General features: G+C 43.0%; 1 protein-coding gene across 1 annotated transcript in view; it reads right to left on the bottom strand.

Moving 5' to 3' along the window:
• PREX1 (phosphatidylinositol-3,4,5-trisphosphate dependent Rac exchange factor 1) overlaps nt 1-23,338 on the bottom strand; it is a 1,235,108-nt gene that overhangs the window by 479,020 nt on the left and 732,750 nt on the right. Inside the window, exon 11 of the mRNA XM_069651281.1 lies at nt 1,822-1,922. Coding sequence (XP_069507382.1) covers nt 1,822-1,922 — 101 coding nt within the window. The remainder of the gene's footprint in view (nt 1-1,821; nt 1,923-23,338) is intronic.

Here is a 23,338-nt window from a genome sequence, read left to right as displayed (position 1 = left end):
CGCGAGCAGAACTCGTAGTTTTCCGGTCCGGTAGTAACGGCACCGATAGCTACTGGCGCCGTTACTACTGGATCAGCAAACTTATGAGGCCTACTGTATTATCATTTTCACTATAATCCAGTAAAGAATTGTGACCTGCACTCTCAGATCCTGTGACCTTAGGAGGATTGGATTGTGGCACAACCAGCGCATTCCCTTTCTTCTCGCTCCAAGCCAGCTCACTGTGTGCTGGAAGTTGGCGGGGCAGTAAATAGAAAGGGAGGCTGAGAATGGTCCTCCAATTGGAAATAGGGTACTTTCCTCCATCTGCCTCTGCACTTTGCCCCACACCACTGTGCGTCTCAACACTTTGGTATGCCATATTTTCTTTTCGAGTTAAGAGTTTCATCTTCTGTTTTATTTACTTCCCAATACAAGGCCAGGTTTGATTCTTTTGCATGACTGTTACTTAAACATTAGAAACCATGCACAGGCTATTTTGTAATATTGTTAATTTTCATTATGAGAATACTTCTGACTGCAAATTTGCATTACATCTTTTACATTTTGAGTGCATGTAGTTCAACAGCTTTGAGGATCTGCATGTTGTGGCTGTGCTGGCTGCAGCATTGATGACTTCTAACACATAATATGAGATAATGTTGCACTTAAAATATTTTTTTTTCGAGATTTTAAATGCATCAGTTCCTTATTTAAGGTGGACGAGGAACGAGTATGTTACCCCTTATTGAAATTATTGGTACTAAACCAATACCCATGTACAATATTTAGCCTTAAATTCCTAGATCTCCATTCAAGATTATGTATAATAAAAAATTCAAAGCACTCTAATTTTCTGTTTGTAAATTGTGTAAAATGTCAAAATTTTGGCTAAAGCACATTAAATAAAATAAATAAAAACAAAGCACTCCAATGCTTGGTGCACTGGTGCGTACAGTTTTTGGCGCTGAGGCTCCTTTGATCGCACCAGCATTATAAATGATCCAAGGCCCAGCAGCCCCCAGAGAGAAGTCCTGTGAGTGTCAGCCGTTGACATCTCAATTCAGAGGCTTCCCTCTGGGATCCCTGGCAGTGTTGTCAGATGTGTTTTCCAAGCAGGAGGGCATGCACATTTGGCCCAATTGATTGTTTTTTGGGATGCAAAGGTGCATTTTAATAACACACACTTCGGAAGACAATGTACAATTGATCTGTGGATAACACAACAATCTACTATAGATTGCAGGTCATCAACAGTACCCAGGAACATTTGGCAACATTGTATTTTCACGCTGGATGTTTCCAAAGATAAACAAAACATGAGACCGGTCTCAATAATATTGCCAGCATTGCTCTGTAAAACACATTTTAATGCTGCCAGTGCCCAAATGATACCAACATTACCCAGTGAAACCATGTTGATGGTGCTTGTCCCCAATATACCAGACTGCCACATTCATGGGGGTGGTGGATCCCTCTTCACCCTCCATAAAATGCACACACCCACTCACATGCATGAACAGATAGACTGACTCACTCATGCACGCACACACATGCACACTGAATTTACCCACACGTATTCATAAACATACATGCACAGTGGGCAGTCTAGGGAAACAGGGGCTTGGTGGGGGGAACCGCCAAATAAAAACAAAAAAAGGGGGAAACAGGTTTTCATTATTCCTGTTTTCGTTGGAATCACATGGAACCCTTTGCATATATACTAGGCCTATATTTACATTTTCTTCATTTTTTAAGATAAGAATGGTGTTATTTGTGTATTGTGTATGTTGATATTAGTGGTCTTTATTATGTCGTGCATCCACATAAAACACTACTCACCATGATGAATGATCCCATTTTCCAGCAAGGCCTGTCCAAGGTTCACCCCTTCTTCTGGTTTACTTATTTCACCAATCTCCATGAGCCATGACACAAACTCACTAGAAAAGAGAAAAAATGCATAATGAGAACGTTCATGCAATCAAAAAGGTGATGGCACTGGAGCTGGCACCTCCTCCAGCGTCACTAGAACTTATTTTGCATACAACTATTCTGAACATGTGCGAAATGCTGACCTTCCAAGACAGTCAGGATTTCCTATTGTGAGAGGATATCCTCTACAGATTGGGTCTGTTTCCTCTTTGTATGTTTAGTGTTTCATTAGTGTTCCATAAAAAGTAGAAAATACATTTATCACAGGGAAAAATACAATAATGGTAGGAGCTGCTTTCGAAGATATTCAGGAAGAGTGAAAAACATTGCCAGTTGCTTATTCATTTACGGGTGAGTACTGTTACAAATTAAGTTTTACAAAGCATAATAAGAAAGACTACATTACGTACGTAGAGAAGCAGATGTACACCTCATCTCTAGTACCCATCCCCTCACCTTTCTCATATTGGAAGCAGGGCCATTTAAACACTTTTGAGGCCCGGGGCACAGACCTCTTTGGGGACCCCTTCCACCAAATCAAATGAATTAAGAGATTACAGAATATCTGCTTGCGCCCCCCTCATCCTGATCACAACCCATACGATATGCTGTTCTGCAGCACTCAAAGTGAGCTGTAGTGAATGCACAAACTATGTATAGCACAGCGAACACAGAACACATCACAGGATGAATTCAACAGAGCGGAATGTATTTGGCAAAAACAGACAGACAATAGGTTTAGATCCTCAGCAGCACGCCATAAAATAGCCTGACGTGCGCTATTTAAAGGATAGTTCCGGGACTTTTTTTTTTATTGTCCCTACGGGTCGGCCATGTGTTTGTAAGCATAAATCGGTAGATCGTAGGAAACTTTCCTATGGACCTTACCCGACTTTTCGCCCATTATCGCACTCGAAATCAGCCTCCATTTTGTGATAATCCTATCATTCCGCCGCATCGACCTGGCTCACCTGCCTTTGCGGCACTAAATCAAATCCCCCGCCCCTGAAACAGACTTTATCAAAACATTCATATTCCCCGCCTCTATCCGTGACGTGACTGAGCTGCGTAGGCAAACGCGCCCAGGCGTCTTCTACGCGACTCCACACAGACCCCGGAAATCAACACAGATCAGCTCACAATACAGCGCACCACAATTCGGAATATGAAACTGTACTTTGAAATCAAACCGCAAGATTGTAAATGTGGTAAAGTACATTTATTTGACATCAAATGTTTAGAGAATATTCAGCGATTTGCATTTTTATTTGCTCATGTTCCAAAAAGTTCGTATTGAGGAACGCGATGGTCCTTTGCTGTACACAGGGTCTTAGAGCATCTCACAATACAGCACCACAATTCGGAATGTGAAACCGTGGTTTAAAAGCAAACGGCAAGATTGTACATTTGGCAAAGTACGTTTATTGGACATCAAATGTTTAGAGAATATTCAGCGATTTGCATTTTTCTTTGCTCTCGATCCAAATTAGTTCGTCTTGAGGCAAGCGATGTTCGTGTGCAGTACACAGGGTGTTGGTTTACGATAAAAATAAGCTCTTCTGTCGCACTGATAATCGCATGGCTGTTCCAACAACGAGGCACTAGGCCACCACAACGGTAGGTATGTTGCATCTAACCGTTAGTACCGCGTAAGGGCATACTTGTACTTGGCGATCGTCCCATAAAATGGTCAGGGTGGTAACGTTGTTCACGCGGAGAAGCAACTGGCGGCTGTAGAAGCCGTCCGCCGGTGTCTGGTACTCGTGACACAGACAGTAGTGAATGATGTACCTAAAAACATAAAAAATGAAATTAGTCTCACCATCAGATCCTTATTAAAATTATTCATTTCATAGCGAGGACAGCGCTACTGGGTGTACACAAGTGTTTAAAGGCGTGGCGAGGCATGGAGGGGGGGGGAGTGGAGTACAAGGTAAGTAGCATAAAATAATAAATAAATAGGGCCAGCTGGTGGCAAGTGCAAGGTAAGTGCAGAACAAGTGCTGGGAAGGGGGGGCTGTAGGATACTGAGACAGTCCCCCAGTGCAGGGGTTGACAGGGAGGCAGTGCAGGTGGAGAGTGGAAGGGCCCAGGACCGAGGTCGCAGACAGTGGACCAGTTGTAGCAGGGGAGAGGGAGAGAGAAAGCAGAAGCAAAGAGGAAGGTTTTGAGGTGCTTCAGTAAAAGCAGATGTTTCTCCTCCAGATAGTGCGCGGTAGAAAACACTATGCCACATAGAACGAACAAGTACAACTGAACCCGTCTTTAAAGCCACTGTATAGTAATGAAATTGCGGTATAAACTCATCAAAAGTTACTTACATTATATTTGCATTTTCCATTGTGTCTCTGTGTAGGGCAGACCCGAAACACCACTCCTTCTTTGCCGACGTTACTTCTTCTAATGAACGTGGCTCATCGTTTCGTTTCTGAAATTTTATTCATTATCTTTTCTTAGTCTTTCAGGATGGTCCCGGCCTGTCAAGGTCAAATCACAATAGAACCTTATATTGGGTCGTGGGCCGTTCCGCCACCCGAGCAAAACATCAAAGCAGCTGACCTTCACTTTGAGCGAGCACACATTTCTAGTTAGCTCCAGTTAGTGTAAGGGCATCTTGTCTGCGTGCCTTTTTTTTTATTGTCCCTATGGGTCGGCCATGTGTTTGTAATACGGAAACATTCTATAATTTTTGTAAAAATGATTTATATTACTGTTTGGTTTAATTGCAATGGGCCTGCAACATGAGGAGACTCGAGAGAACAGACAATCGAATTACAATCATTTAAACCGTGATGTGTATTTCTCAATGAGCTCTGCTTTAGGTGGACATGGAACAGAGGCAATGTTGGGTGGCAATGCAGTTGTCCCCTGCATAGGTTCGTTCACCACTCCATGTATGTGCCTATCGAGGACATCTACGATAAGTCTCTCAATAAACTCATATTGCATATCCTCAAACACTGGTTTGATCACCCATTGTTTACTTCTTTTAGTGAAGGCCTTATTGTAGCGAAGCGTCCCTAAAGTTCCGGTCGTCCTACTTTGTTGACGGCCAACATTATGGTTATGTGCCAAGACCGCTAGAAGAGTCCGATTTATCATGCCTTCCATGCCAAAATGCAATCTTTTGGGCCTGTACTTGAGGCACATATTGTGGAACACCTCCAAATCTCCTGTGTGGCAGAATTCCGTGAGTCCCCTCAAAGCTTTTGTTATAGTTTTATCAAATACAATCTTTTCAATGGCCTTGTGAGTGGGTGATGAAGGAATCAACCACTTCTTCTTCCGTGCCTCCTCTGTGGACAAATGGCCATGTTCACATTTGTGGAAATGCTCATTTGTCGACCATCGATGTACGTTGCTACAGTGCAACATTACTGACCGCCATTTTTCCAGTAGAATTTCCAACGACCCTTCACATGTTTTTGAGCTCCACCAAAGATGGTTGCTGATTGACTTGGACCACTGTGAAATACCTTGCATATCTTTTTTTTTTCCTGCAGCCGACAATTTTTTATTGATTGATTTTGCAAGATGCCAAACGTCAAATTGGTGATTTATATTTTTGTACTGTTCTCTCATTGTCTTGGCAATTGAAACGTGTCTGTCCGTGGCTATCAGGTCGATCACCATTCCCCGCGATTGTAGTTCTTGCAATGATGCTACAAAGCCAAATTTCTCCATGGCCACTGAGGATGTACTTTGTGACACCTGCACGACCACCGAACTCACAATTTTCTTACTTTCCATGTCCTGAAAGTGGTAGGTGCAGTACTTGGCTGAAAATCCTGGACTGTCGCATTGTCCATCACCGGCTAGCCTGAAGCGTTTGCCCGCGAATGTACTTTCCATTGACATTTTTTCCATTCTCCAAGCTTCGCTGATGGCTGGAAATAGATAATCGGTTTGGTATTTGTAGAACTGACTTTTCGCAATGAAATGGATTCCCACAAACTGAAAGAAATACTGTAACTTTTTAAAACTTGAACCACTAAAAAGCGCGGCCGCTGCACAAAGTAGATTGCCTGCTGGCAGTTGCCCCAGCATGGGTTGTGCAGACCATGCGAACGGATGATATTGTGTACAGGTGGCATGTATTTTAAGGTTAGTGCCTCGAATTGCACGAGTCACATTAATCAATGGCTCCCCACATACTTCCCCACCAACCCAATGCCCACATTTCATCATCATAATAATATCCATCAAACAGCTATCGAATACAATGAATTTGGCCTCTTTCCTTATACTGTCACTCTGCATCCCAGCTGGTTCGGCCTGTAACGTTGAGGACATGTCACTCGCATGAAAGGTACAATCTCTGATATCGTCTTCCGCTATGCTGAGTGATATTGATGGTGTTTCATTGTCGTCCACTTCATTCTCTTCCATTGCAACATCTGTTCCTTGTCCGGAGATGGGAGAAAAAAACAATGTCTTCAACTTTCGCGTGCTCTTATTTTTTGCGGGTGTGGATTCTGTGAATTGATCTACGACTGCATCCAAACTACCAGGAGGACATTCACTATCAATGGCTGGTGGTGGTATAGCTCCGTTGTCAATCACTTCATATTCTTCCCATTGGCACGATGCATCTCCAGTCTCAAGTCCCTGCCAAAAGGTTTGACAAGCAACATCTCTCGTTCGCTTCACTGTCTGTGTAGATCTAGTTCTTACACCCACTCGCAACTAGAGGACAGATTAGAAAAGGGATGTTCAGTTTAAACACAACTTACAGTATTGAACTATTGACAGTGAAAGACAACATAATATAGTGAACAGGACACTAACCTTCTTTTGCTTTCTTTTCTTTGAAACTTTCTTTCCTCGAACTTCAACATCAGGACGCTGTTGCTCCGACTCGTGTGTGCATGTCTCCACTTCCTCTCGCGCTGCAACGACTATACTTTCATGATAAGCACATCCATCACTCACTGAGGCTCCATCGACTCGCTGAAACATAGAACTTTCATTAGTATGTATAATAATATTGAAAACACAAAATGTACTTGGGGACCAATACCCATACGTACATCTCAATAGCAAAACACGAATGAACGCATTGTGTAGAACATTCAAACGACAATAGTTCACGCATTGTTGATCTAGTTAGATTGAACTGTCAAGATCCATACCTCGGGCTCCGCATAGACTTCCATTGATGATATTATTGAAGATGAGGCTTCAGCAACTCCCTGAAACACAGTAATTGCATTAGTATGGTTTTGTATTTTGTTTAAAAGAACATAAACTTTCTGCAGGCGTCAACGGCTCATCTAAATAGACCTGCACAAATGATCAGTTGTCTAAAATAAATAATGGATATCTAAATATGATTCGATTTGCTCCATCGTTGGAAGTGTCACCACCCAGAGATCTGCATCAACTATTAGGGGTGATGTTCTTGTTGAAGAAGCTCCGTCAGCTCCCTGAAACATAGTACTTGCGTTAATAAAGAAGGAAGTATAGCGGATGTAATCACGTCATTTGATCTCGCATGATTGATCTGTCAGTATCCATACCTCGAAATGCATAAGAACATCAAGGGACGCTGTAACTGCGGTGCACACTTCTGCAAGCTGTTGCGCCGACCCGTAACTGCATGCTCCCCCTTCCTCTTGGACTAATGCTCCATCGACTCCCTGAAACATAGGACTTTCATTAGTAATGAACACAATATTGAAAAAAGAAGACACATAGGAGGGCGACGACAGAAGGACATACCAATGGCTAAAAACGAAAGAAACATTGTGTGTAACAATCACGCTACAAGAATGCAAGATCTGATGATCTCCATCGATGGAACTGTCCGGAAACGTACCTCGAGCATCTGAGTGACATCTACGGTTGTCGTCAATGCGTTGGACTCCTCAGCATCTCCCTGAAAGACAGTACTTGCATTATTTTGGATAACAATAATTATAACTGAAAACAAAGACTAGAGGACGAGTACTGTGGTGTACCATTAGGTAAAATAATTACACGATCAATTAAAACTATTGATTTACATGCCTAAAACAAGTCAGTGTCAGAATAGCTAAGTAAGATTACCCGATAGGCGCTTGAAGTGGCTGATGACTGCAATAACGACACGGATGGAGAATCTTCAGCCTTCATATTGAGTGGATACATAAATGGGGAAATTATTGTTAGCTAATGCTACACACTACCGCAATGCCGAGAGATAAATACGTAAACTTGACTCACCAGTGGAGGGATGTGGACGAATAGAGTGGGAATAGCGGTTGAGAGCAATTTTCGCCTCGCTCGCGGTGTTTTCGTCCTTATTAGCAATGATGTGGAGTACATGTCTGGGCTAAAGTGCCTGCTGCAGATGCGGTATCGATCACCCCTCTTGTCCGCAAAGACTTCTAGGACTCTACTTTCTATCTCAGAGGCTGGATATCCGCAATATCGGACCCATTCTCTTATCTGATCTATTGTCTTAGGGAAAACATGCATTATAGTACCTTCAGATTTGTTATGGGTCTTCGAAGGGCAACCGCCAATGGAACAGGCAGGCATTATGGAAAGTTCTGAAAAGTAAAGATCAACAATTCTCTATGAATACCAATGTGTTAAAACATTAAATGACACATAAAAGGTTCAATGCAAGGTCCGTTTTGGTTCTTGGAACTATACATGTTATTCACATGCGGATAAGTATTTCAATAACTTTCAAAAAATAGAAAAAGTAATTTGACTAAACTCAGAACATGTGACTAGTTCCTTGCATGTACTGTCGTGAACGAAAAGAAAACATGGATGCAATTTGATGACTACTAGCAAATAGATATAAATTAAAAAATTGGACGCAAAATGATTATGGTACATGGACTTACCTTGACGAACAAACAGTTAGATGCAGGGATCAGAGTAGTTTCTTGTCGTAGAACAGGGAGCTGTTCACAGGTTGCAAACTGACGAGTTTGCTCAAAGTGGTCACGGAAGTTCACAGAGACGAAGAGCAGATAACCAGCACCTTCACGGGTTGACTAGCAAAGCGCAAAGAAGTTCTCATTAGAAATATGAAGTGGGTTATAAAGAATTCGAAACAGGGGTGTGTTTGTGAATGAATGACGTGTATATGTCGTGGCATTATGCGGTCTGCAGGGGGCCGTCCAGCGTGAGGGGGGATGCTTGGCAGGAGACACGGGGTCTGGAGGTAGACATGGGAACAACAACCCATGCTCTATAGACCACTTTGAAGTGTACATGGTCTTTGGCACCTCTTGGCCTTTATCGCTCCCTGACAGCTCCACTTGCCAGCACAAGTACCCCGGTGCGAACTGCCTTTGATAGGGCGGGGGGTGGATCGGGGCGGTGGTCGTGCAGACAAGACACAGGAAGACTCGTGAATGGAGACACACTTATGTGGATTGCAGGGGGCCGTCCAGCGTGAGGGGGGATGCTTGGCAGGAGACACGGGGTCTGGAGGTAGACATGGGAACAACAACCCATGCTCTATAGACCACTTTGAAGTGTACATGGTCTTTGGCACCTCTTGGCCTTTATCGCTCCCTGACAGCTCCACTTGCCAGCACAAGTACCCCGGTGCGAACTGCCTTTGATAGGGCGGGGGGTGGATCGGGGCGGTGGTCGTGCAGACAAGACACAGGAAGACTCGTGAATGGAGACACACTTATGTGGATTGCAGGGGGCCGTCCAGCGTGAGGGGGGATGCTTGGCAGGAGACACGGGGTCTGGAGGTAGACATGGGAACAACAACCCATGCTCTATAGACCACTTTGAAGTGTACATGGTCTTTGGCACCTCTTGGCCTTTATCGCTCCCTGACAGCTCCACTTGCCAGCACAAGTACCCCGGTGCGAACTGCCTTTGATAGGGCGGGGGGTGGATCGGGGCGGTGGTCGTGCAGACAAGACCCGTTTGCCGCAGGGCCTCACCAAGGAGAGGCCATCTAACTGAATGTAAGAGGATGGCTGCAGGATCTACTACATGGAATGCAGGGGGGTGAGTTTATAAATACCTCACCCTCCCAGGAGAATATACACTAGATTCATTTAAAAAATCAAAACAACCATTGTTAAAATATATGTTGGGCTTTATTTTAGATTTTAATTAAACATAAATAATAAACATTACACATTGTAAAGTTGAGGTTGCAGCACATCGAGGGAAAATCCGCGGTATTGTCCACTGTCACTGGGGAAATGTTGTATAATGGCAAGTACCGCACAGGCAGGTATTACTCTCCGAACGCGGTGTCCGAGCCTCCCGTGAAGCCACCAAGTGAAGCAACGATAGGCCACCAGCCTGTACCACCTGTGAAAAAAAAGATGCAAACTGTATTAAACTGACCAAACTTTCTTATCAATGTCGATTCAGGTAACACATGTCATTTTTCTTAGAAAAAAATTATATCTAGAAAATGCACTATATGGAACCAATTTACATGCGTTCGAATGATATGTAAATGTAATTTTATATGTGGGAGACGACCATGAAATAGTGGTGGCATCACTGACATCACAAACAGAGTATACTTACTCGTTACTCGGATTACGCGGACGAACAGTGCCACGAAGTTCGTGCATAAGCACCATCATCATCCTCAACACTGTCCGTGAGAGGCAGGCTTCCCTGAACTCTGGCAGCTCGGTGATGCATTGCGGACTTTGCTCGCCTTCCTGCAGACTTTGCTCGCTTTCCGAAATGTAGGCCAAGCACCCGGAATTTTCACGGCAGCAGCAGTTCTCCTCCTCAGTTGGCATTAGCTCGCACCGATTGCACGTGCACCAGGTGGAGACGCCGTCCATGCGACATGGTCCAGGCTCTTCATCCGTTGACTGGTCCTCCCAACTGCCGTCAGAATCCCCATCGTTTTCGCGTGCTTGCCTTTCCAGTAGTTCCTCCTCGGTGTACTCGGGCTCGTACATATACGGCATTATTGTGGCCATTGTGCGGTAAAGATAGTAAAATAATTTACAGAGATGGTACAGGTGTTCACACGGGCTACAAGCGGCGAAGGTAGCTGACCAGAGCACTGAAACGAGTCACAGAATACTCAAAGTAACACAGAGAGAGGAATGGAATCGAAAATCTGCTGCTGTGTGTTGTGAAACGGTCTGTTTATACTTATTGGGGAAAGAGGCGTCCTGCCATTTCCATGGCAACACGTCAATAGCTGAGGCGCAGCGATTGTTGACACGAGACGTGCTTGAAATGGGCAGTACGCGTCTGCTGATGTCAGGCTCAGGGGCGGGGGATTTGATTTAGTGCCGCAAAGGCAGGTGAGCCAGGTCGATGCGGCGGAATGATAGGATTATCACAAAATGGAGGCTGATTTCGAGTGCGATAATGGGCGAAAAGTCGGGTAAGGTCCATAGGAAAGTTTCCTACGATCTACCGATTTATGCTTACAAACACATGGCCGACCCGTAGGGACAATAAAAAAAAAGTCCCGGAACTATCCTTTAAGTTTGGTGAACAATGGGAACTGAATTCTATAGCACAGGCAGTCTTGTCAGCCTCTCCTCTATGGTGGGAGCCCGGGGCAATTGCCCCTTTTGCCCTACCATAAAGACGTCTCTGATTGGAAGAATACCAAAAAGGCACTGTGCATGACGCCAGGTATCATCCCAATACTGCATCAATGAAGTGAGAGACGTTATGCACTCAGACAACTGTTTCGAATTTACCCTCACATTGACGTGGTGGACGGATGCCTGTATACACCATTGGACATTGAAGAGCTATAAGTTAAATCAGCCCAGATTAAAGTGATATCATAAAGAGAAGACACGAGGACGCACTGAAACGATATGCAAATACTTAAAGAATGAAGATGTAACTGAAGTAACAAAGTTAACATTTATGCAAACACGAAAAAAATCATGTAAACTAAGATAATACGTGATAAGAGAATTAGTAGATGTATATACGCAAAAATGTAAGATATATAAGAAACATAGAAGCTTGCTGCAGTAGAAAAAATAACGTGACCATGATGAAAAGATGAACGTCGACTCTGTATAAATAATAAGCAAGAAACCTTGAAGAGAGATAGCATGGCTGCAGAGCTGAAAGGCGCTGGTGAACAACTTTGTGCGAAGAACAAAGAGTATCCGTTTGACTTGGGATCAAGGATGCCAAATCAAGAGGTAACTGCAAGGCACAAGAGAGGATAAGCTACATTTGTATGACACATTTCTCTTAGATTAAGTAAAGGAGTGAACTTTTTCAGATGCCAACTATTGATCAATCAAAGATGCAGAAAGCATATACTAGAAAGAGCAATGCAGTCTCCAGAGGCCAAGAGATATGGTATGGTATGGTAATGTTTCTTTATAAAGTGCCTATACACAGGCGGTGTTTCAAAGTGCTCAAGGAGGGTGGGAACACAGGGGAAAAACAACAATCGCTCAGAGCCCTTGAAATTCTGAGACGATAACAGTCTGCACAGGCAGAGTAAGTGAATATGTTACATTTAACAGTTGAGATACAGCAAATAGGCCTGACAGCGATTCTGCATTTTTTTCAAGTGCACATTAAGGGGGGAAGACAAGGGAGAACAGACAAATGATCTTCAGGCAGAGATGCATTCAGCTCGTGAAAGTGCAAGATGAGTGAAGGAGGGGCAGTGGTCCAAGTGCACACAGTCGGTTGAGACTGGGGTAAGAGCAGAGAGAGAAGCTCTCTTGGATTTATTTACAAGTGCAGTGAGGGGGGTGGGGTGCAGAGCCCTGAGGCAAGTGCCGAGAGGACTAGTGGGGGTGCCAGGGACCTGCAAGACTCTGAGGTACACCAGGCGGCCAGTCAGCAATCAGTATGGAAGAGGAGGGAGAGACGGAAAGAGCAGAGCGCTAGGTTAGCAGGGTATGGGGAGAGGAAGGTCTTGAGGAGTTTTTGAAACTTAAGAAGATCATGCTCAAGACAGGGGTTGGCAGGGAAGCTATTCCAGAGCGAGGCGCCTGCTGAGGATAAGGATCTCCCTCCAAATCTCTGCTTGGAGAACGGCTCACTCGCAGAAAGTTGGAGGTAGATGAGCGGAGGGCTCGAGAGGCACAGTATTTAGGTAGACAAGTAGGTCCCAGGCCCCAGAAACCCTTGTGGACAATGCAGAGGGTCTTGAATTTGATCCTTGCAGCCACAGGGAGCCAGTGAAGGGATTTCAGCACCAGAGAGATGCAGTCCCTGGGCTTGAGGCCAAGGATAACTCTTGTGGTTCTGTTCTGGAAGAGGAGTAATAGCATAAATTAATCAAATAGCACTAAATAAAAGGTCAAAATGGCCAAAAGCATGGCCTCCTCACACGCGATTCAGGGCTGGAAAACAAGGCCTATTCATTAAGCTCCAACTGAAGATAGCAATGTACCTAAACTCCCTTAAAAGTCCCACGGAAGAGAACAGTCATCAAGGTCAACTACAGAGAAGAAACGTTGGCTTAGAGCCTAACTGGGCAGTGGTCCTTGGTTATTCCGTGCACCTGGGTTTCGTTTTGCTTACGTGCTAACGAGCTGAATGTCCATGGTTGGGAGAGAATGTCAACCAATCATGAGGGCCTATGTAGCAGTGTACTAGACATTGTTGCAGAAGCCAATCCGTTGCTTTAGTTAGAGGTAGTTCAAGGCGTGCCTACCAGATAATGGGCAGCCAATTATGTTACTAACACCTAAATGAAGTTGTTCCCTTAACCAATCCCTCCTTTCGATAGGTTTTTACTGTTTGCCACGTACGATGCCATCATAGCTGATGTACATCGAAGTATAAAGCCTTTGTGCAATTGAAAATGTAATTGAGAGTGACTGAGCTGTAATGTGTTTGTTCACCAGGTTTCCCTACTTCATTTGAGCTTTTAATAAAGTAGTATTTTTCCATATTCTTTGAGTCTGTCTGGTTATTTGAATCTGAGATCGTTTATTGGTAATTACATCTGGCACTTGGAACGCTCCAGGTGCCGCTGCAAATTTTGGTAGCATTGAGGATGCTTCTGGTCCAGTCTCCCGGGCCAGAGTCAGACTCTCTGATTTTTGACGTCTTCCACATTAGCCAAGAAATCGCAGCGTTTCCTGTCGAAGACAGAGAAAAGACACACGTCTGAATAAGAGACTGTTGGCAGGTGCCCCTTTACACAAAACTCTTGTCTAGTCCTTGCAGGCGCCCTGCGGGCTAAATGCGAACTGGTCGGTTGGGGAAGAGTCGATACAGAGAGATTCGGGCTGAGCAACTGATGTAAGTTGAGCACCGAAAGTTGAAAATAAAGGTGAGGGATTGTATTGTAAGTGTAAATATATATATATAGTAACAGGAGGTGGGTTAAGAAAGGTAGAGCGATACCTCGATTCCTGGTTCCAAGGGGATGGAAGGACATGCATTGAACACCAAGTGTGGTATTTTTAGGGATTCCTGAGGGAAGCTGAGATGAAGAATGCGTGCCAAACTCCAAAATGGGGTAACCTTGAGATGAGATACATTTACTAGAGAAAGTAAAGGAAGGCGATTGCAGAAAATAAAAAGTGCACATTTGTTTGGGGTTATAAATATGTCAGCGTAAAACCTTTATTTTTGTTAAACTAGGAGACATAAAACAATAGTAATACTATAACTTGTTATCAGAATCTAAAATCAAACAATTGACGTCAATCATAGGAGGATAACGGTTGAGAAGAAATAAGAAATACAAGAATAAATAAAATATTCTCAGAGTGTTCAAAATAAAACAGCAGGACACCAAGAATCGATAGAACCATAAACAAAGGAATAAAGAGAATATTATAGTATAGACTTTAAAATCGGTTAAAGAATTGCGTTTTCATAATGGGCGGTGATTGATGGTGCTTACCCGAATTGATTATTGTGGTAGAATTGATTAAAGTTATAAAGAAAAAAGCAACCCGGTAAGTATTGACAGTTAAAAATGAAGTGTCATTATGGGAGACGCTCCCCTGTTACACTTATGCAAGACATTACTGAGAAACACACCCAAGATTAGGAAGTACCATGGCTGAGTGGGTAAAAGGCACGGCTGATCAAGTGTTCATGCTGTGGCCTCAAGAAGGTCTGCCATCAAGGACTGTATTAGAACACATGACAACATACTTACATGCTGCATATACAGGGAAAACATTGCAGAAAAGGTTAGCCATTTTAGAGCTATGGAAAATATATCAGACTGAGAAGGAAGACCCGCCCGAAATGGAGTGGATGCTTAATCAACACAAAGGGGAGGACACCACGCCCTGGACCCCTCTTTCTCCTACTGAAGAAAAAAACTACAAACACTGAGAAACAAGGATTTTATCAATTAAAGGAGATACAAGCAGCAGCACAGTATGTTATTCAGACAGTGAGGACAACATGGAAGAAAACAAAAGCAAAGGGCATTGATGATGTTAGTGAAAGAGAAGATAGAGAGGAACGGGAAGAGGAGGAAAAGGAACGAGAGAGCATACAAAGAGGAGGAGGAAAAAGAAAGGAAGTGAAGGGAAGAACAAAGAAGGTATGAAGAACAAAAGAAAAAGACTAGAGGAGAAGAAACGTGATGAAATAAACCCAGATTGCAAGTACAGGGGTTGCAAAGGTGGCAAGAGGAAGAAGAGAAAAGGGAGAGGAGAAGAAATGAGAAGGAGTAGGGGACAAAGGGATGACGAAATAGATCACCTTGCTAACAGATGTATAATGCCAATTGAAGCATGAGAACAATGGCAATTAGAGAGAAATCCAGTTACATTCTTACAATTCCTTGAAACAGTTCAGAATGTGAAAAATAACTATCTTAATCAGCCTGGTGACATTTCAGATAGTGCAAGTAACAAAAAAGGGAAGGGGGGGATGAGACAAAACACGCAGTTACATTACTATGCCTGACGGCAATTGACGTGGCGCCGGGAAGTAACAAGAGGTGGGGAAGGGGGATAAGGTATGGACAAGGGAGAAGAAGAACAAAACAAGCAACTAAAATACTAGGTCTGATGTTGATGCAGAATAGTGCAGGATGGGGAGGTGGGAGGAGAGACAGGAGGGAAGGGGGAGAGACAAGCTACTACCACAGGTCACACGACAGATGATAGAGTAAGTGCAAATGAACAGTAGTAGGGAGGGGAAGGGGAAAGTGGAAGAGAAGACAGGTGGCTATGATTACTATGCCTGACGGCAATTGAGGTAATACTGGAATATAACAGGAGGGAAGGGGTGGGAAGGAGGAGAGGGCAGGAGGATGAAAAGACAGGCGGCTATGATTACCAAGCCCAACAGCAATTGAGGTAGTGCCGTGTCGGAATGTAACAAGAGGGGGGAGGGGAGAAGGGAAAAAGGGTGGGGGGGGGACAAAAGGGACCAGCGTAATAGGCCAGATGACCTATATAGAGTAGTGCTGGAGGAGAGGGGTAGGAGAAGAGAAGGAAAAAGGGGGAGACACAGACAGGAAGCTATCATACAGATCAGAAGGTAAGCATGAAAACAAAGTGCTAGCGAACGGAGAGGGGGAGAAAAGGGGGCACAACACACCAACAAGGGAGACCATAAAGGGCGGGTAGGGGCAGGCAGAACTATCAGGAGGGGTAAAGGGAGCAGGAGAGTGGCACAAACAACAATCAGGGGGCAGGAGGGGAACAGACATCAATAACAAGGGGCAGAGGGTTAGAGGGGGGAAACACAGTTATCACAGGGGGCAAGGGAGGACTCAAACTAACCGAAAATATGATGCAGGCGGGGGTCAGTGCGGGCGCACAAAGCCATCAGGGAGGCAAGGGGTCACACAATCATAACGGGGTGTAAGAGGGGCACCCAGAGATGCAAAGGATACCAAGAATATAGACATGGGCTGATGAGTATGATGCAGAAGGCAAAGGGGAAAGGATTGGGGATTTATATAGGCAAATGAGCGAGAAAGATAGTTATAAAACCAAAGGAGTATTGAAGGATCTCCACTGAAAGAAATAAGAGGTAGACTGGATGACATAATCGTTGACAAGCATAGAACACTGTCCTTGAGTAGACTACATCTTGATGATGAGGAAAGGGATGAAAGCCACACAAGTTGGGGTATAATGATGTCAGATAAAGAAAGGGAGGAAAACGGAAGAGCGTGAAGAGAAGGGGGCATGCATTTTTTTCAATAGACCCAAGAATAGAAAAGGGACAGATTTAGTAGACAAAAAAGAAAAAACACCAGATCCGACACCATATTTAGAATGACCAGAAGCACAAACACGTAGTGCAGGGGATATAGCCATATGTAAGCAGATTAAGGTTGTTGCCAGGACAAAGATGAACAGGCGAAACTAGCCCCACCTGGAAGACTAGTGTAGGTGGGTGTGATTGTGGATCAGGATTTACACAATTTCCATTATTAGAGAAAGGGGGAGGACAACCATAATATATACTGTGGCCACAAATGGACAAAGTCAATCTGAAATGTAAATTACCTAGTTTGACTGCATGTGCGCGAAGATGGATTTATGAATTAGAAAGAACAGCAGGAATGATTTTAGCAGTGGGCGACATAAAACGCCTGCTAGCAGCTATCCTATGGGAGAAGGCTGATGACATTTGGAGATGAGCAGGGTATGTGAGTGTAACAGCAGAAAACCCGACACACAATGGAGTGCCATTTAATAATTGCTGAGCAGATGTATCGAGGGTGCTTACAGTACAATATCCTGACACATCAGACACGGGTCCGATTAGGACAAGGAAAATGGGTGTGGACGAAGATCCTGTTGCCTTTATTCAAGAAGGTTGGTGTCTCAAGATAAGGGAACTATGGGATAAAACAGTAGCAATATTCTATCATATTTTATGTCTGAGATTGCCTGAGCCAGTGCAATGGCAGATGAAGAAACGGGTAAGGATGGGAGCTAAGGAAGAATAAGTGGGCACCACTTTGTGTGAATAAGTATTTCTTGGAATATGTCTTCATACACGTTTGAATACTGGAGGGAGGTTTAGAAAAAGATTCACAGGAGCTGGCTACGATGAGTCTGGAGACACCCTGACTCGTGAAGCAAAAAAATCCAAGTAGACCAGGTAAAACAACCTGACCACGTAGCCGCTCTCCGTATATTGTCCCAACTAAAGGGTAATATAATTCACAAGGATGGTACTGTTATCAGTATTGAAAATTCCTTTAGTAGAAGTATATTTTGGTAACGTAGAATGAATCACTGGTCTAAATCAAGGTTTCATTTATTTTTAAAGCAAAAAAGAATTGAAAATGATGACTAATATAATCTTAGTCAGTATGCGGCAACCATCTCATATAGTTGCAATCAAATAATAGTGCCAATGCATTTCGGAGCATAATGCTCCTTCATCAGGGCAGGTCTCTGATTGCATCATGTAACATAATAAAACGAGGTATTAATAAAATCACATAATTAACAAAACGGGGAAACATTGAATTTAGTGACATATATCACATTTGTGCATGAACAAGTTCAAAATTAAGGACATAATCATCAAAATGTAATCGTAATATATAATGTGTCACATACCCGAACAGGTTTGATTGCAGGTTGCAATAGTGAAATGGTGGAAAAAGAGATGGAGAAAAAGGCAAAAAAAGTGAAATGAATGGTGGGTTAACCAAATGATGCATCTATGAACTGTAAGGAAGAAAGTTTGAAGTTACCTATGGAGATCGGGGTAGCCAGTGGTAAAAAAAGGGGAACAAATGTCCGGTTCACTAAGGATCGGCAGTCACTGGACTCAATTCGATCAGACGAGAATCTGAAAATGTAACAGTGTATCAGGAGGATAACCAAAGCGTTACATAGGAATGTCAAATGGACGGGTAGTGATGTGCTTACCTGCGCTCGCGGGATTGCAAGTGCACAGAGGATAGAAACGCGAGTGGCAGTTTGGCGCCAGTTCGCATCGTCAGTTTACAGCGTTACCTAGGGAACTGTAACTTAAATAGACACGTGACATCGCCAGTTTACAGCGTTACCTAGGGAACTGTAACTTAGACTCGTGACAGTAGATCGTGACGTATCAGTCAAGTAAAAAGCGCGGTATTGATTGTGTGTTGTATTGTGAGATTAAGAGGCCATTAAAAAACAAACAAACTAATTTTAAGTATTAAAGAGTGTGAATCAGCTATTGTGGAACATAGAGAAATGAACATTAGAAGTAATCAATGAACATAGAAAACATACTATGTGCACAGAAAAAAATAATGTAGAACTAAATGGAGCAATGTAAAATAACACAATAATGTATGCACAAGAAGCTTATAAATGTCAGAAGCAGTTATAGTGTTACACAGATGTATAAAAGCTATAATATTTCTATGTACACCAGTCCCAGTAGGTAGCAACAATGCTACCTTGGGTCCCAAACCGAAGTTCGAGAGAGGGGAAGAGTATCCAGGAAATAATCCAATAGAATTAAATAGATGAGTATGTTTAGCAAATAATATGGAACGACAAAAATACCCTCAACTATATTAAAGCAACCCATACCCAACATGGTCAAGGTTGAAATGCGCAAAAAGTCAAAAATACTTAATATGAAGAGACAAAAAGTGTTTCGCCACAAAAAAATAGATCATATAACCATGACAACTTAGATGTAACAATGATAATTAATCTCTTCATTGAGGCCATGTGGATAGAGGCTACCAAGTCTGTCTATCCAAAAGGTTTCCCTTCGATCGAGTTGCAGGCCCAAATCCTCATGTGGATTGGTTTTCTTTATGACTTCCAGGATCAGGAACCTGATTTGGTTCAAATTGTGGTTTTTATCCCGCCAATGGCGTGCCACGGATGAATTAAGGTTACTGTTGCGTATACAAGACCGATGTTCATTCCACCGTGTTTTGACAGTTCTCGTGGATTGACCCACATAATATTTCCCACAAGGGCATTTGATACCATATATGACATTCACACTATCACAAGTTCCAAAAGTTTTAAGGAGAATCTTATTGCCTGTTCTGGGATGATATATTGTGTTACCCTTAATTACCAGATTACAATTGGTACAGTGTAAACACGGATATGTTCCTGTGGTAAAGTAATCGGTTCCTTCATGGAGGGCCGTGTGTGGACCAGTTCGTCTCATAAGTTTTTACTTCTCTGGTAGGCGAATACTGGTAGCTGTTCAAAAAGATTCTGTACCCTGACGTCATTTTTTAAAATGCTCCAGTGTTTTTTGATGGAGTTCTTTATCTTGTTACTCTGGATGGAGAACTTCGAGACATATATTGGAGTTTTGAGTTCCTTCTTGGGTTTAGGCATACTCATCAGTAGGGTATCACGGTCTAGGGAATCTACTCTACGTGTCGCCAAGTCGAGTTCTTCCCTTTTGTATCCACGTGTAATGAACTTCTCTCTCATTCTGGATTGTTGTGCTAGGTAATCGTCAGGGTCACTCACAATTTTCTTGACTCTCAATAGTTGACTGTAAGGTAAATTCTTGAGCAAACTAGGCTGATGAAAGCTCAGGCGATGCAATAAATTATTGCGATCCGTGGGTTTGCGGAACAAAGAGGTGCTGTAATTACTCTTTCTTTTCTCTATTTGGACGTCAAGAAATGTTATCTTATCTTTAGAGATCTCTCTAGTGAACTGAATGCGATGGTCAATATTGTTAAGATATATAAAAAACTCATTGAAAGTGTCGCAGTACCTATCCATAGTCCAAAGATATCATCGATGTAACGTAACCACAGATGTATGTTTTTATTCCATTCAAGATTGTTAAGTACATGATCCATTTCAAATTTGTGCATAAAACAGTTTGCATATGATGGTGCCATGGTGGCCCCCATAGATGTCCCAGAGGTTTGGAGAAAGAAACTGTTCTGAAATTGAAAATATGAATTTTCCGAAATAAACTGCAGAAGAGCCAATATAAATTCTTTCTGTGCCCTAATTTCCGGTGCTCTTAGTAATAGCCTTTCGACAGATTCAATTCCAAGGTCATGAGGTATGGATGTATATAAACTCTTCACATCGATGGTGAACATCAGATGGTTTTGTTCAAAGGTTGCTAAATTTAAACGTTGTAAAAAATGTGTGGTATCTTTAATGTATGTTGGAGTTTTTTGTATTAGTGGTTGGAGGAAGAAATCGATGTACACTCCCAACGGTTGATTTATGCTGTTCATGCCCGCTACTATTGGTCTTCCAGGCGGTTTAACAGGGTCTTTGTGAACTTTAGGTAATGTGTAAAAATTGGGAATCCTTGGGTGTGGATTGTTCAAAAATTTGTGAGTATGTTCATTTATCCAGTCTAACTCCATAGCTCTATCAAGTAATGTTTCCAAGTTCAATTTGATAGCCATGGTGGGGTCATGATCTAAGGGTGCATAGACTGTATGATCTTGCAGTTGTCCGATACATTCTTTATCATAATCTATAGAATTCATGATGACTAAGGCTCCTCCTTTATCAGCTGGACGTATGGTAATATCCTTGTCACAATAAAGATTACGAATAGTTCTAATCTCATGGGGTTTCATGTTTTTATACGGCGGTGGTTTATAGCTGATCCGCTCGATGTCACGAGTGACGGGTTTTTGGAAAATGTCAATCGATGGTACTGAGATTGGTGGTATGAATCCACTCTTAGTTCTGAATTCCTGTAAATCAGGGTTAACATTTGTATCCTCATGTGGTTCAAGTTCTTCAAAAAATACCTTCAATTTGAGTTTTCTTATAAATTTATACAGCTCGATTTTCGTATCGAATAATGTTGTGCTGTAGGTGGGCACAAAACTCAGCCCTTTCTGTAAGGTGTTTTCTTCTGTTTTATTCAGGATTTTAGAGGATATATTAATAACTAGGTTTTCCTCAATTGGAGTCTTGTTTGTGGCTTGTTTTTGAGATTTCCTCCTCCCCCTGCGGGTTCTTTTGGGCGCGCTCCTAAATAAGACGTAGATGCAGGTGTTCTTGTGGGAGAACTAATGATTGAGTTGGGATCACTTGATGGTTGTTCATTCCGAACCTCCGATTCTCTCTGTATTTCTGAATCAGAACTTGATGTGTTGTCTGATCTCGATGCGTTATCTGATGGATATTTGTAATGTTTCTTTGCTGCTACTGAACCATATTTATCCATCCATGTGTAGACTTCCTCGTTGATGTAATCGTATGTGTCCCTTTTAAATTTTTTCACTTTCTTCAGTTCCAGCTCAGACTTATAACCTTCCAATTTCTTGTTGATGTCAGTTAAGATAATGTCATACTCTTCTTTACCCAATGATCCAACTAGTTCCTTTTCAATGTCTTGAATTTCGGTATTGAGAGTAATTAGATTTTTAGATAGTTCTTGGATGGTTAGTAATATGAGATCCAATGAGCATTTATTTAAAATGGCTTCCCATTTTTTTTACAAATTCCTTACTTTCTTTGTAGAGCGTAGGGCGAAGTTGGATACGAAGTCCTCTGGGTATACGTTGGTTCTTAAAATAGCGACCTAATGTGATCGCATGTAGTTTTCGATTTATCTCTTTACGTATTAAGTATTCTAGTTGCTTGATGCGTTTTGCTGGGTGTTAAGACGGATTTCTGAACTCTGTCCTGGTGGCGCAGAAGTTCAGAAGGCCAACCTAATTACTTGGAACAGGGTAACCTCTGGACGAGCCAGACCAATCAAGGTAGCGATCGCGGCGGTCAAGACTAGGTCTCAAGAGGGGTGAGGGTGACTGAAAGCCCGCAATGAGCACACAAAGCAAGAGCGCTTACAAACTACTCCAAACAGTTGTTATATCAAAAATAGATACACATTTATTTTAAGGCCTTTAAAATAATGACCGTAGCGAGAAAATCACAATATCACAATATTAAAGCAACACATACCATATCAACACAATATATATACAAATACGACAGTCTTAAGTATTAGAGGCACGAAATGTGTAGTCCACCTGCCAGGGAAGGAAAACAGGCAGTGCGATAACGCTTTAGACTCAATTCGCCTTCAGAGGCACCTAACTAGATGGAAGTCCGAGCCCTGCGAAGAGTGGAGCCTTGTGCTCAAAGTACCTGCCACGCCGGTGCCAACGGGCAAAAGGAGAGGCTCTTTGGAGGAAGTCAGGCAGTTCGGGTTAGTGCACAGCAGAAGGAGAACAGGTTCCGCAACTCAAGCGCAGCCTCCACAGCGGGCAGAAGCAGAGCGCGAGTACGGCAAAAGGGTGCTGTTTTTACACAGCAGGGAAAAGCAATGGGATACTGCAGGAGGGCGACCAGATCCTAGCTATACTACTCACCGGTCCCCGAAGCAAGCAGACCCAGGCTTCTCCACGTTAGTTTCAGCAGCTGGCAGGTTCAGAAGAGTCGGGAAATGCCTCGTCGTCATGTAGAGCAAAAAGACGTCCCAATCGAAGAAACCTGCACAGTTTTGTCACCACAGCAGGGCAACGGAGCGGCCGTGTGTATCCGAGCCAAATGTACACTCCTCCCTTCAGACTTGGGAACGCCAAGTGTACGAAGCGTGGGAGAGTGACAAGGACTCGAAA

This window comes from Ambystoma mexicanum, chromosome 3p (genome assembly GCF_040938575.1).
Source record: "Ambystoma mexicanum isolate Mex_15411 chromosome 3p, UKY_AmexF1_1, whole genome shotgun sequence".
Classification (NCBI taxonomy): domain Eukaryota; kingdom Metazoa; phylum Chordata; class Amphibia; order Caudata; family Ambystomatidae; genus Ambystoma; species Ambystoma mexicanum.
This window is presented reverse-complemented; position numbering and strand designations above follow the sequence as displayed.